The sequence below is a fragment of the Triticum aestivum genome, chromosome 5A (genome assembly GCF_018294505.1).
Source record: "Triticum aestivum cultivar Chinese Spring chromosome 5A, IWGSC CS RefSeq v2.1, whole genome shotgun sequence".
Lineage (NCBI taxonomy): Eukaryota > Viridiplantae > Streptophyta > Magnoliopsida > Poales > Poaceae > Triticum > Triticum aestivum.
In genome coordinates this window covers 547,277,273-547,292,490 of record NC_057806.1, presented here as the reverse complement: position 1 = coordinate 547,292,490, position 15,218 = coordinate 547,277,273, and the positions used below count along the sequence as shown (strand labels likewise).

Genomic DNA, 15,218 nt, shown 5'->3' with positions numbered 1-15,218 from the left:
AGGTATTTGAATGTGGTGTGGATCAATGGCATAACCACGTGTCTTCTGTAGCATATTGCTTAGATGTGAGGGGCAGTAGCAATAAGGGCCTTCATTGCCTTACGTCCTCCCTTTCCTCTAGCCTCCTCGAGTCCAGCGGCTGGAGTCCACATGACCAGCTTCCCCCCTTCGTGTGGGTGAGGCAAGGAGATGAACAGATCCGGCAAGCGCTTGCAGAGAACGAGGCCAACGTTGTCGCTGCCAGCGGAGTCCACGCCGTCGTCTACCTCATCTTGTCTTTCTGCGGTAGGGCAAAACAAATCACGCTCAGTTCATTTCTCTTCCCATGCTTTTGTTCCAGTCATTTTTGGTTCCCGGGTTGATTCACTTTCCTATAGCTTCTACATTTGTATCATTTATTTCTGAAGTAATAGAGTAGGGTTGAGATTTTTTTTAAAGAATTTCAGTATATGAACGGGTTGTATAGTGTCTGTAGTTAATACTGTCCACCATAATTTACACATTTTATTTGATAATGGAAATAATTGTAGGGAATAGCAAAGCATAAGCTCAAATGGCTTGGTTATTTAACTGGGTTTTCAGTTTTCTCATAGACATCTACAGATTTGGACCAACAAGACATGATGGTCGGCGGGTTATTTAACTATGGTCTTTCTTCTTCATTATCAATTCGTCAGCTCTGCTGCTGGTAGCCGCGGACCTCATTGGAAAGGAAATAACTTGAAGAGGGCGTATAAGGATATGCCAATGAAAAAGAGATGAGTTGAGTTTGTGTTTGGAGATCTCAATGAAAAAGAAATGGAGAGTGTAGAGTGGTAAGAGGAGGAATCGAACCAGTCCTATTTTATTTTATTTTGAGCTTGGAGCCAGTCCTATATTTGTCACAAGATGTGATGGACATTTGCTTGATGCCCATCCCCAAAAGGAAAATAAAAATATTTAATTGATGCATTCAGTTTTATTATTGGGCTGAAAGAGTCTTGTTAGGGTGCACGTTCATTATAATAGAGGTGGAATTTTAATATAATCACCACAAAGCTATATTATTATCCAGTGTAACTTCTCTCAATATATTTTGTATCCCATAGCACGAACGGGTATTCACCAATAATAATATTAGAAAGTCAAGAATGTTGCCCTAAAGATATAGGTTAAACACATTCAGCATATGCCCCGTTACAATGCACGGGTAACTAAATCATGGGTATAAACTGATAAACATTTATATTCATAAGGACAAGCAATAACAAACTAACATACTAGAATATTTATATCCCGTTGCAACGCACGGGCATTGTCCTAGTAATGTTAAAAAAAGGAGTAAGTGCAAACATCCAACGCATCTTGTTGATTTAACGGCCTATATTTCCTCGACTTTTAGCACTAAACATGTCTAGCATGTTCAATGTTATCATTATCATTAAGTTTGTAATTATTACTATCCAATTATTATTGTCTCGTAATTATTACTTTCCCAAAATTATTACTATCCAATTATTGCCCATCTACCGTACTTGAAATACGTATGGTTCAATTCAATCGTCGATTCGCAAAAAAAGGATCCTCTTTTTGTGTGGAGAAAATGGGAATTTTATTCCATAACTACATGGTTACAATCAAGATGCAGAAGTTATTCAAGGGTCAATGTAAGTTGAATAGTCGTCATTCTAAATGGAGTGAATATATCAAGCCTTTTCCTTATGTCATCTTATATAAGAAGGGTAAAGAAAATGTCGTAGCGAATGCTCTTTCTCGCAAATGCAGGTTAATCACCCAACTTGAACACTATGTTGTTGGCTTTGATCATATTAAAGATTTGTATGAGCATGACACTTTCTTTGCGCCTTCTTTTGTTAATTGTCAAAATGGAACTTGTTGGGAACCATATATTACATGAAAGACGGTTATCTAATGCGTGCTAACAAGCTTTAATTATGTTCCCGAGAGTTCTTTACGTTTACTACTTTTGCAACTAGTAATAATGTACGTGCAATGCACGTTTATATTAGGTAGGATATTAGTTGCACGTTATATTAGGTAAGATATATCTGTTGCATGTTGGTATTTGGTAAGATATCAATTACTTTATCGTGAGAATGGTAGAATATTAATTACATGGCAGATTTCATGGGATAACGTTGAGTCAAAACGTGTTTATAACCAATAGCAGTGGTGGGTAATTAGAGCGTTAAACGTGTTTGGTGCTCAACATCGGAGCAATTTGAACCGCTAGATAACATGATTTGATGGTCGAGATGGTTTGGATCTGCCCTTTTGGATCTTTTTATATTGGTATAGATAATCACATGGTGGGGGACTCATGAGACACTTTGCGCGTGACAAGACTTATGTGACGTTGCCCACAAGCACTTTTGGCCAAGGGTGTTTCGCGATGTTGGACGCTCCGTCAACCGATGCAATACATGCCGCAAAGCTAAGCTCAAAGCTCAATCCCATGGTCTTTACATGACATCGCCTATTTCATGTGCAACTTGGGACGACATAAGCATGTATTTCATATTTGGTTTGCCTAGGAATAAAAATAAAAAAGACTCGATATTCATAGTTGTTGATAGATTCTCTAAGATGACACACTTTATTCCATGCCACAAGACCGATGATGCTTGACATGTTGCAACTTTATTTTGTAGGGAAATCTTGTCTCTACATGGAGTGCCCAAGATAACCATCTAATACCGCGATGTTAAATACTAGAGCTAATTTTGGAAGACTCTTTGCGCAAAGCTAGGAATCAAGCTCTTGTTCTCATTGATGTATCATCCTCAAACTGATGGCCAAACGAAGGTGGTCAATCACACACTATCTATCCTACTTCACGTACTCATTAAAAACGCCAGGAAGTGGGAAGAGTGCTTATCCATTACCAAGTTCGCATACAATCGTGGAAGACATTTGACAATGATGAAGTCTCCCTTAGAAGTGGTCTATGGCTTGGATATCCTTCCGCTTCCTATACAGGAGTGCACCAACAATGGATTTTCAAGTCTCGAGCAAACTACATGAAGAAGATGCACGAAGACACAATACTCACTATCGAGCGCAAGTGCAAAGGCATGCAAGATCAACGCCAAAAAGAGACACATGGTGTTCAACCCCAGAGATCTTGTGTGGGTACACCTTCGAAAGGATTGCTTTCCGAAAGAATGCAAGTCCAAGCTTCTACCCAAGCCGATGGCCCCTTCAAGGTTCTATGAAGGGTCAATAACAACGCCTACAAGATCGACATCCCTCGTGACAAGTACTCGTTGAGCGACAATTTCAGTGTCATCGACTTGGCACCTTACCATGGTGATGAAGTTCACGATCCGAGAGCGGATCCCCCCCCCCCCCCCCCGCCCGGAGGGGGGGAGATGGTGTCAAGCGCCCCACGAACATCCCCATGGATTCTACACCAACACCTGAAGTGTTAAGTGGACCGATGACTAGAGCACATGCATGCGCCATCGAAAAGGAGGTTAACTCGCTCCTCTTTGAACTACCCTTAACTTCATATAGAGACATGGCTACTACCTCAAGCGGAGACCTTGTGCATACTTAGTTACCATGGAAATGACCATGGAGAAGCAAGGGAGCAATACCAAGGTAGGACGTGAGAGGTGTAGGGTTAAGGAGAGAAGTTCGGTCCAAGTGGCCATCCATACATCTAGGTCCTGTCCACGAGCAGTTCATCCCAAGTGACCATGTATCCCCCTCTCTCACCCCTATCACTATAAATAGTCGTCCCCTTCCTCCTCTGTAGGATTTAGCTAAGTATACTGAAGGATATCGAGAGAGTTTTGCTCCTTGTACCTCCTCCTAGAGGAACAAGACCTCCATCTTGGAATCTCTCTAGATCTCAAGACCTCAATCTAGGAGAAGGATCTCATCATAGGTCTTCAAGAGCTCCTAAGGGAGAAGGATGCATCAGATCATCAAGCCGTCATCTCCACATGTGGATTTGGGAAGAACCACCCTAGCTAGTCTGTCTCTTAGTTGATTGTGGATCTTGTTACCTAGCGTGAATTTTTGTGGAAGGAGTGCATGTGTGATCAGATTTTGTTTGAGCGTTTCTTTTCCTTGTTTTCTTCTTATTCCTCTTGATCCATCTTCAAGTGTGAAAAGATTGGCCCACCTAGGGCGTTCCCTACATCAAATGCACATGATCAGGAAAACATGATCATCATTAATGCGTGAGCTAGTCTTAGGGTCATGACTAGGGATCATATTGGTGTTTATGTTTTCGTACATGCAATTGAGCCATGCTTCGAATTCATATTCAAGAATCAATGCAATTATAGAACAGGAATATAAACTTGATTGTGAACATTAAACTAGAATAATATATTTATTATTGTCTTCATGGCATATTTCTAATAAAAAAATTCAACACTCATCAGCATGACCTTCAGAACTATCCTAGAGCTCAAAAGCAAGTAGCAAGAAATCTCTAGGTTTGAGGCACCTAGCAAGCAGTTGGCGTTCATATCGCATATGAAGACCATATCAAACCTTGCAAACAATTGAGCTCCATCCTCATTTAGCTGTGCACACATTGGGCATAGTGCATCGTCGATCTACATCCATACTTCCGTGTTGAATCCCGAAACTAGCAGGAAGGCTGTTGTGTGAAATACACCATAGAAACTGCTTGGCTGTCATGGTACATGGTGTATTCCATATGTTAAACTAGATGATACCCCGCGTGTTGCTGGGGGAATTTTTAGCACTACATGATAAGTAATTATGATGTAAGAAATAATAAAATACTAAAAATGTAATTTTTAACCTTCAATGAAACAATATGAAAAGCTAGGAGAATTAGTATATTGTAGAGTATCTCCATACTTGCTGAGATTTTCCTGATAATAATTCAAGTTAATATAATTTGGTTATCTATTAGAAGTGCATCAGAGCAAAAAGAAATTCATGCTAATTTGCGAGCCTTGCGTGTTAATATGCCAAAATAGAAATTAGCTTCGATTGTCCACTATGATAAAAATTTTGGGTGGAAAAGTAACCAAAGGTACACCAAATGTCATGGTTACTAAGTAGGGCAACAAATATACTCCATGTTCAACATCTTATTTAAAAGACTGCTATCCAGCATTAGAACAATTAAAGTTTAGGAGAATCAGAAATGGCCATACTTGATCCTCTCACCAAGAATTGTCATTAACACCAGATGTTTATTCATGAAAGATAAACAATTAGATTAACGCCCTCACTCTATTTATTCATGAAGTTCAGGGATTTCAAAATACATGCAGGATACTATCAGGTGGCACATGCAGCCATACTTCATGAAGACCATTCGAGACCCCTTCCTTCGCCATCATATGCGTCGTCGTGTTTGCTACTCGATGAACCCTCATTTACAAACAGTAGCTTGATCTCCTCAACATCTGGCCCCAGCATAGAGAAATTATTGTGTTGATCATTTAGCACAGAAGCTACAGCCCTGCAATTGATTATGAAAGCTTCAGTGTATGGAAGGAAATGTATAACATATCATTATGTAAAACAAATGCAAATATGAATTTATTTTATTTTATTTGTATAATATCTGGAAAAAATCCCTTTTAAACTTACACTTGAAGCCGCTAGTCCATTAACCTGCAACTAATATCCACAACAATGTTTACAGAATCTTTGATTTTGAATGATAAATCTGAAACACATGGCTAATCTAGCACTGTGCTACCTTGCCAGGCTAGATGATGTTCAGATAGAACAGTACTACTGAAACACACATGCCTAATAAACCATCTATTCGGGTATTGGATCGTTCTGATGACATTCATCGTGGAATAGTACTGTCGTTCAGCAACATACCTGAAAATGACCAAAAGGAATATGCCTTGATTCACAAAACAATCAAAGCAAAAAAAAACCCAATAAAATTCATACTAACCTACACGTGTGTGCATGTATGAGAGAGAGAGAGAGAGATGCGGGACTGTAGTTGCACGTACTGATGGTACTCCAGTTCACCTGCTTATTCCTTCCAATCAGCGCCTTATACAAAATGAAAAGAAGAGAGATCAGTACGACCCATCGCTTCCAATCAAAGTTGTTTCGTTTGTTTATTCCTTCCAACTATGAATATAAAGAAAAAAAAACGAAGAGGAATCAGAGATTGTTGTTTAATGCTTGCGGGGAGTAGTGCTTGCATTAGAGAGGATTGGGGATTAGAAGGAGTGACCGGACTTGCTGGGCGGAAGAGGCGGCTGGAGACAGAACAGATGTGCCTTCTAAAAAATGTTTCCTACCGCACACAAGTCAGAGCACAGTGCTTCCAACCCAAAGAAACTCAAGATCGTTAGGATTTGTGGAGAGCCCCCACCTTTTGGCACAGGTGATGTTGGAGGAGGACGACAACAGTGGGACATGTGGCTCGCCTGGAGCTCTGATCGACATCGGGGCGCGGGCTTGGGTCCACACTGTCCGCGGGGCTTGATTCACCGACAACGGATGAGTATTTGGGGCCCGGGTCAGCAGCAGCATCCTGGTATTTGGGGGCGACCCCCACGAACGCCGGGCTGGCAGCACCACCATCGCCCCTGAAGGTGAGGTGTGTATGGTAGGCTTATTTTTTTTTGAGCATGTGTATGGTAGGTTTTGCATGGCCGAGTTTGAATGGGTTGATTTATTTAGGTGAGTGGAACCGGACGGAGGATACGAACTTGTACATACCCACCGTAACTGAAAAAAAATAGCAAAACCGGTTTTGCTAAAAATCCTCCAAAAACTCGTTTCCTATAATCTCACAACTAATTCTCAGTATCCAAACAACCACGAACAGGAGGCGGAAATAAAAAGTGGGAGAATACCAATGGCATTGCGGAGAAGATAACACGCATTTATTTTATTATTGAGGATCCCGTGGTTAATGGATGAAGCAGATGTGGGATGGTAACAAAACGTCGTGCCTCGCTCCTTTCTGTACGCGGGTAGCAGCATGTTCGACGGGATTCGGTTTGCCTGCTCCCTTTTCCATGCTTTCATCCATGCTCACATTTCATTCTATGATTGTCTTTTTCCTTTTTTTCTTTCTAATTTAATCATCTCCTCCCTGATTTTAAGGGGGTAGGGGCGGATCTTATTTTGTTCTAATCAAATTAAGTCACGTATGTGGAAGCACGGATGGGAGCATGAGAAGGGAGCAGGCAAGTCTCGTCCCGTTCGACGTGGCATCATGCATATTAGGAGTTCACTGATGTGGTAGGATCCTGAGTTAGATGGCCTGCATGTTTGAGATAAATACTTGTAGTGGGGATGAATCACTTAAGTATATATAGGATTCGTTTTTTCGGTGTACAGGAAAATTCGGTTTCTGTGTTACTCACCAAAAATAATCGGTCAATTTGGTATTTTAGCAAGTCTAGCAAGCGGCCGGCTGCTCGGTAGCCGTACCGAGCGCCGACCTAAATTCTAAATTGCGTGCATGTACTATTTCTGTCTATGCTACATATTTAGTTTAGTAGTCCATTTTCTTGTTACGTATTACTCCCTCCGTTTCTAAATACTTGTCTTTCTATGCATTTCAACAAGTGACTACATACGTAGCAAAATGAGTGAATCTACACTCTAAAATATGTCTACATACATTCATATGTAATAGTCATTTAAAATATCTAGAAAGACAAATATTTACGAACGGAGGGGCTAAATGCCAGCATATGCATCTCCTCTTGTGCATACATATGCATGTGCATGTGTTTGTTTATATTTATTTTGGGATTTTAAAATTTTAAAAGGCATAACTTTCCATCCGTGTGTCGAAATTCAGATCCGTTTTCACCGTTGAAACCCTCGCGACGTGTTCTTCAAAACTAGATCCCAATGGGGATGTTTCGATGAACTAGTCTTTCTGTCAACTAAACGTCAATATGTGTGCAACTAGTCTACATTGACGCGTCAACTGAGCATATATGTGTGTAACTAGTCCTGGCAACTAAATATCAATGTGTGTGCAACTAGACTACATTGTCACCTCGATTACGCATATGTGTGTGTGTGCAACTAGAGTACATTACAAGCCAACAGAGCATATGTGTGTGCAACTAGTCTTCTTACCAACTAAACATCATTGTGTGTGCAATTAGACTACATTACAAGCCAACTAAACATCAATGTGTGTGCAACTAGACTACATTACAAGCCAACCAAATATCAATGTGTATGCAACTAGACAATATTAAAAGCCAACTAAGCATATGTGTGTGCAACTAGTCTTCCTGCCAACTAAACATCAATGTGTGTGCAACTAGATTACATTACAAGTAGGGAGGATGGTGGAGGTGAACTTTTGGTCTATGGGGACATATGCACCCTATATGGGAAAAAATTAGTAATTCAACAAAAAGTTAAAAATTCCCGAAAATATTTTTTAAATAAACTTGACCTTCTATTGTACTCGTGAGAAATAAAATCCACAAAAAAATATATCCTTTTGACTTCTTTTCAAAAAAGACAATTTTTTGGCTAAAATAGTGTGAATAGTGACTTATAGTAGCAAATAAATTTTGTCTTTTTTGCTGTGAGGTCAACTTTTGTTTTTTTTCGTCGACATTTATATATCAGTGCAAAAGTAAGTCAAGTGTTTTGTCAAAATAGTTCTTACCTATTTTGAATTTTATTAAAATATTAAAAAAAATCCCCATATAGGGTGCATATACAACCAGGAACCAAAGTGTATTTCTCGAAGGATGGTTGCACATCTACGAGTAGGTAGTTGGCCACGGCAGTAGACTAGTTGCAAATCAGGTTGTCATGGCTGCTACGTTGCAACCACATAGGAAGTTGGATTATGCAGTTCTAAATTTTTGTTTTGAGAAAAGTTACATCATGTAGTACTAAAGTTACACAACACAGTACTAAAGTTGCACCATATAGCTCCAAAGTTGGCATCAAAAAAATTTCATCAAAACATACCCATGCGAGATCTAGTTTTAAAGATCTCGATGTGAGGAGGCCAAATGTGAAAACGGATCTGAATTCCGATGCAAGGTTTAAAAGATATGATTTTTTTAATTTTTGTAAAAAGTAGTTAAATCAGTCACATGCGGAGAGAGAGAATGGACATCACGTACTACGTTTCCTTCTAATTATATTCCCTGGCCCACTATTTTAAAGAGCAACAGTCCAAAATCAGTTTAAATGATTCAACACAGATGACACCTGGTCTATGTCCGCGCTGAATCGAGTGGCCAGGAGCCGGGCGCTCGATTCGCCCAAACAGTGCGTATGCACTTTTTAAATTTTAGGTAATCGAAGAAGCCGAATTCATCCCGCCCCACATGTTGAGTACAAGCCCTCCCGACCCAATTAGAGACGCCTAGATGGCAAGGCCCAACCGCCTGGCGTTCTTTCAATCTTTGTTCACCAGTAATGACATGTATCGCTCATTGTGAGCATTAAAACTCCGATCGCCCACTAGCATAGGAACATGAGCCGACCCATTAGGAATCATAACGAAGCTTGTGTCGAACCATTAGGAGAGGTGCAGATTAGTTTTACTCCCTTCATCACAGTTTGTTAGATGCCTCTTCAAAATCAGATTTTTTTTACAATCCCACGGAAATAGGGCGCAGCTCCTTAACTATCCTATTAATTGGGGCGCATTAGGCTGTTTCTGTTTCTCTTTCTCAACCGCATGCAAGTGGGAACATAAATGGTTTGTGCAGCGCATGCAAGTGTGAACATGAGTGCAAGTGGGAATCGGTTTCATATTTGCTCCGCATGGCCTCCCGCATGTGTTGGTTTAGCGATTCATTAGGCGCATCTCCTTCAATAGCGCAGCTCCAGCGCCTCCTTATTTCCTGCCAATCACACTGCACCTTGGGCCCAGAGCGACGCGAGATACGCCCAATAAACTGTGATGGAGGAAGTAGAAATCTTTGAAGGTTTTCGAAACCATTTTTTACTCATTTTCTGGTTTACCTTTTATTTATTTATTTTAGATTATTTCATTTTTTCCTATGTTCCTTTCCTTTTTTATTTTCTTCTCTTTTTTTCTAACTTCATTAATTAAAAAATGTGAAAAATCTCGAAAAAAAATATTCAAAATTATAATTTTTTTCTTTTTAAAAATGTTTATAATTTAAAATTCTCTTCATGCTTTTAAAAATTGTTCACGAATTTAAATTTTGTCCAGCGAATGAGATTTGAAAATGTCCTGGAAAATTTCATGAATTTGAAAATTGTTTGATTATTTCAAAAAAAATAGTGAAGAATGTTTGTGAATCTGGAAGTTGTTCAGAGACCGAGATTTTAAAAATGTCCAATGGAAAATGTTCATGAATTTGAAAAAAATAGAGAGTGAGTGGTTTTCAACTCATGCAGAACTTCATGAAGAATTACACATTCACAAGATTTGGAAATTGTTTAGTGAAAAGTGTTCATAGTTTTTTTCAAGTTCGTGTAAAACTTCATGAACTTGAAATTTGTACGATGAACAAGATTTGAAAATTGTCCAGTAAAAAATGTTCATGAATCTGAAAAGTGTTCGGGTTTTCATTTTCTTTCAAAATTTACAAAAAGGTCATGAATTTGAAATTTGAATGATATTTGAGAAATATTTGTGAATTTGAAAGAAACGCAAAATCCCTACATTTTTTTGTTTGAGCAGTACAAACGAGCTAAAGGAAGCTCTAATAGTTGATCGCTGGTGCTAGGGCCCCCCTTTTTCCCGTTTGAGATGACAACAAATTATCATCATGCTAAATTCATTCAAGAATCTTGGCAATTAAAGGCTATGATATGTAGTAGTGAATCTTAGCAAGAATCTTTATCAATTAAAGGTTGAAGATCTTCTGTACTAGTCTTTTCAAAATGCAAAGGAATTACCAGATACTTTATAGGGAAAATCACCTACTACACACTAAAATATATCCGCAAAAGCATGTAATTCACTAGTATCCATGTTAATAGGCACCAAAGCAGTCTTGTGATAATTAATCCCCATTCCAGAAACTTATTCAAAAGAAGCCAAGATCCACTTAAGGCTAAGAGATATTCAATGACCATTCTCCGAGAAAGGAGGGTGTGTCTCCATATTGCAGGCACATGACACCCTCCACTAAATTAGGAGATAACCGCACTAATCAAACTTGCTTGAGAGCCTTTGACTAACATCCCAGAGAAGGCATCTACTATCAGGTTAAGCAAGAGAGGAGACAAAGGGCCACCCTGTCCTAATCCTTCACCAGTATAAGAAAAAAAAGTCATTATCCTCCTTATTTGATAAGTTTAGCCGTGCATTGCACACATTGGGCACAATCATAAAAACTGCTTTGTTAACAGTGTACATGGTGCATCCCATTATCATCATCATGCCATAACATTTGGTTTTTTTTCTTTTTTAGATGGAAAATAGCATTCGGTTTTTCGGTGCACAGGAAGATTCGGTTTCCCGTGTTACTCTTTTTTTAGCAAAGTTTGCTGTGTTACTGGGAGTGACCAAACAAAATTCAATCGGTTCGTTATTTTAACACACACGGGTTTTTGTTTTAGAACAGAAATCGTTATTTTAGCAGGTTAACCGAAGAAGCCGAATTCATCCCGGCCCAGATGTTGAGAGTACAAGGCATCCCGGCCCAATTAGAGCCGCCGCCTAGGTCACGCCCCCACCCCGACTCAGCCGCCGCAACCGCATCTTTTTCCCCATCCTCACCCCGACTCCCGACGGCCGACGGGCCATCATCCCGATCTCCACCCCCATGGCGATGAGGGCGCCGGTCGACGACGCCATGCGCGCGGTCTTCATGCGCCTGCCGGCGGACGACCCCAGGAGCCTCGCCCGCGCCGCCGCCGTCTGCAGGAGCTGGCGCGCCATCCTCTCCGACCCCGGCTTCGCTCGCGGCTACCGCGCGCTCCACAGGGGGCCGCCCATGCTCGGCTTCCTCCACAACGAGTACCGCAACGGCAACCGCTTCGTCCCCACTTCGACCTTCCGGCGGCGGGCGTCCCAGGACCGCCCAGACTGCCAGGTCCTCGACTCCCGGCACGGCCTCGTCCTCCTCTACGCCCCTGCGTACGACCCCCCTTTTGAGACCCGCGACCTCGTCACCGGCGACTGGTGGGACATCGACGACGACCCCAAGTGCCGCGACATCATGCACTGGCCGGGCGACGGCCCCGACGACTTCTTCAGCGGGACTTGGATACGCTGTAATGCCACGGTGCTCTGCGCCAAAGATCGATGTGGCCATCTCGACTGCCATGGCGGCGGTCCTTTCCTCGTGGCCTTGGTGGGCTCTGTGGAGGAAGGAGGCATTGCCCTCGCCACTGTCTACTCGTCGGAGACTTGTCAGTGGAGCGACAAGATCTCTGTTCGGAGCCCGGGTTTGCGCACTGACGACGGAGGGCACACTGCTGTGGTGGGAGATAAGGTCTATGTCCCCAGTTATGAGTGTGACAGTCTCGTGGAGTTCAACATTCGTGAGCAACAACTATCTGTGATCAATGTGCCAGAGAACCTGGGCCAGGGATTCCTTTACCTCATCGGTGTGGAGGACGGCATGCTGCTGTTTGCATCCGTGCTCAAGCCTAGACTCTATCTATTGTCAATGGAGGCTGGTCCTAGAGGAGCTGCGGCATGGGCACGACGCAGGGTCGTCGAGCTCGAGCCATTGCTCCCTCCCCGTGCCCTCTTGGACATGTCGGAGTCGAACATCTGGGCGGTTGGTTTTGCGGAAGGGGTTAGCGTCATCTTCCTCAGAACACCGGCTGGGTGTTACGCAATTGACCTTAATTCAGGCCGAGCCAACAAGGTGGGTGAATTTAGCATTGAAAAGGTCATGCCCTACGCGAGGTTCTGCACTGGAGGTACATACAGACTAGTCAACAAGGTGCATGATGAACAGGGCATTGAAAAGGTCATCACCCCCATGGCGATGCCGCTGAGTCCGCCGCCGCTGGTTGACGACGCCATGCGCGCGGTCTTCATGCGCCTCCCGGTGGACGACCCCAGGAGCCTCATCCGCGCCGCCGCCGTCTGCAGGGGCTGGCGCGCCATCCTCTCCGACCCCGGCTTCGCCCGCGGCTACCGCGCTCTCCACGGGGCGCCGCCCATGCTGGGCTTCCTCCACAACGAATACCGCAGGGGCAACCGCTTTGTCTCCACCTCGACCTTCCGCCGGCCGGCATCCCATGACCACCGGGACTGCCACGTTCTTGATTCCCGGCACGGCCTCGCCCTCCTCTACGCCCCTGGGTACCATGCCCCCTTCGATGTTTGCGACCTCGTCACCGACAACTGGCGGGAGATCGACGACGACCCCAAGTGCCACGACATCATGCACTGGCCGGGCGACGACCCCGACGACTATTACAATGGCAGCATACACTGTAATGCCACGGTGTTCTGCGCCATAGACCGATGTGACCACCTCGACTGCCATGGTGGCCCTTTCCTCGTGGCCCTGGTGGGCTCTGCAGATGAAGGAAGCATTACCCTCGCCACTGTCTACTCATCGGAGACTCGTCAGTGGAGCGACATGATCTCCGTTCAGACCCCGGGTCTTCAAATCGATACCGGGGGGCGCACTGCTGTGGTGGGAAATAATAAGGTATATGTCCCCAATTATGAGGGTGACAGCGTCGTGGAGTACAACATTCGTGAGCAACAACTGTCTGTGATCAAGGCGCCAGAGATCCTGGACCAGGGATACCTTGACCTCCTGGGTGTGGAGGATGGCATGTTGCTGTTTGCGTCAGTGCGCAAGCCTAGACTCTATCTATGGTCAATGGAGGCTGGTCCTGGAGGAGCTGCGGCATGGACACGACGCAGGGTCGTCGAGCTCGAGCCGTTGCTCCCTCCTCGTGCCCTCTTGGACATGTCGAGCTCGGATGTGTGGACGGTTGGTTTTGCTGAAGGAGTTAGGGTAATCTTCCTCAGAACTCCGGCTGGGTTGTATGCAGTTGAGCTTAATTCAGGCCGAGCCAACAAGATGGGTGAATTTAGCATTGAAAAGGTCATGCCCTACACGAGGTTCTGCATTGGAGGTACATACAGACTATCTCGTACTGTTTTTTCAAACACGTGCACCAAGATATGAATGCTAAACATGCCATTGACTAGAATTTCAGTGTTTTTGCTTGTGGCTTACATTGTTGAGTAGTTTAAGTTAAAGAGTGCCCAAATACGTTGATGAATAAGTTGCTTTATTCCTCTCATTTTCTGCTTAGGTAGATAGATATTTGTATTCAGGTCTGCTCGCCTTCTCTCGTTTTCTGTCTCTAGATATGTAGTACTGCTACATTATTCTGATGTTGAGTCATGCCGCAAAGTCGGCTTGTTGTAGGCAACCACTAGTAGTCTGTGATTTTTCCTGTCATGCCGTCTTTGATGTTGATACAAGCCAGAGGAAAGAAAGAGTAGTTGGTGCTGATTAAGTAGGCAGCTGACCTGAAAACTCAATGGTGAATGTGTAGTAGGGGCTATATCCTGTATGTTTTGTTTGGATGCTCTAGTATGTATGTTTTTTCGCTGGTTATGCTCAAGAGTTGGTTAACCTAGTCAAAGCTTTGCTAATCAGACACTGAGCAGTTTTCGTTGTTGTGTACCTCCAACGTGGATGCATTCCATCTATATATAGTTTGGTGGATATGGACAGCTAAAGATGAAATGATTTTGAGGGGGCAAAGTGCTCCTTTCCCTATTTTGTTCGTCATGTTATCTGATCAATTCTTTGTTACGGTGCAGCATGGGGCCGGTTGCCGGCCTCCGATGAAGCCCCACACGCAGTTGCTGGTGGACGATGATGTAACCAAATGGCGTCAAGAAAGATGGATCTCTCTACTTTTGCCTCCCAGAAAGACTTTGAAGATGAGCTGCTGCTGCTGGCTGCGTTGGATGGTTTGGTTAGGGTTATTTACAAGAACAAGAGCTCTTTGTATCTGCTACCTCTGTCTTTGTGTCTTCGTGTCGGGGGTCATCCTCCTTTTCGGAAAAAGAAAAACCTTGTCTTCGTGTTTTAGGAGTATGTCATGCTATGAAATTCAAATTTCAAATACAGCCCATGTCTTGACAAAGACAAGCTTGGTTTCGACCAGTGGTATTAATGTGGCTGGATTTACAGCTTATTATGAGTAAGGTGCTACTCAAAACTGGATTGCCTTGTTTTCACTTGAGTTATGGATCGTGCTTAGATTTCAAAACATTGTGAATGGCGCACACATGCTATTCATTTTAAAGAAGCTCGTCTTCTTACAAG

The 15,218-nt window shown here is 43.0% G+C and overlaps 1 protein-coding gene across 1 annotated transcript; it reads left to right on the top strand.

Annotated features, from left to right (window-relative positions):
- Window positions 1-11,633: 11,633 nt before the first annotated feature.
- Window positions 11,634-15,097, top strand: LOC123104658 (uncharacterized). Its single transcript, XM_044526539.1, has 2 exons — window positions 11,634-14,007; window positions 14,708-15,097. Exons 1-2 carry the CDS (start codon window positions 11,721-11,723, stop codon window positions 14,764-14,766), a joined length of 2,346 nt encoding a protein of 781 aa, XP_044382474.1. The 5' UTR covers window positions 11,634-11,720; the 3' UTR covers window positions 14,767-15,097.
- Window positions 15,098-15,218: the final 121 nt, after the last annotated feature.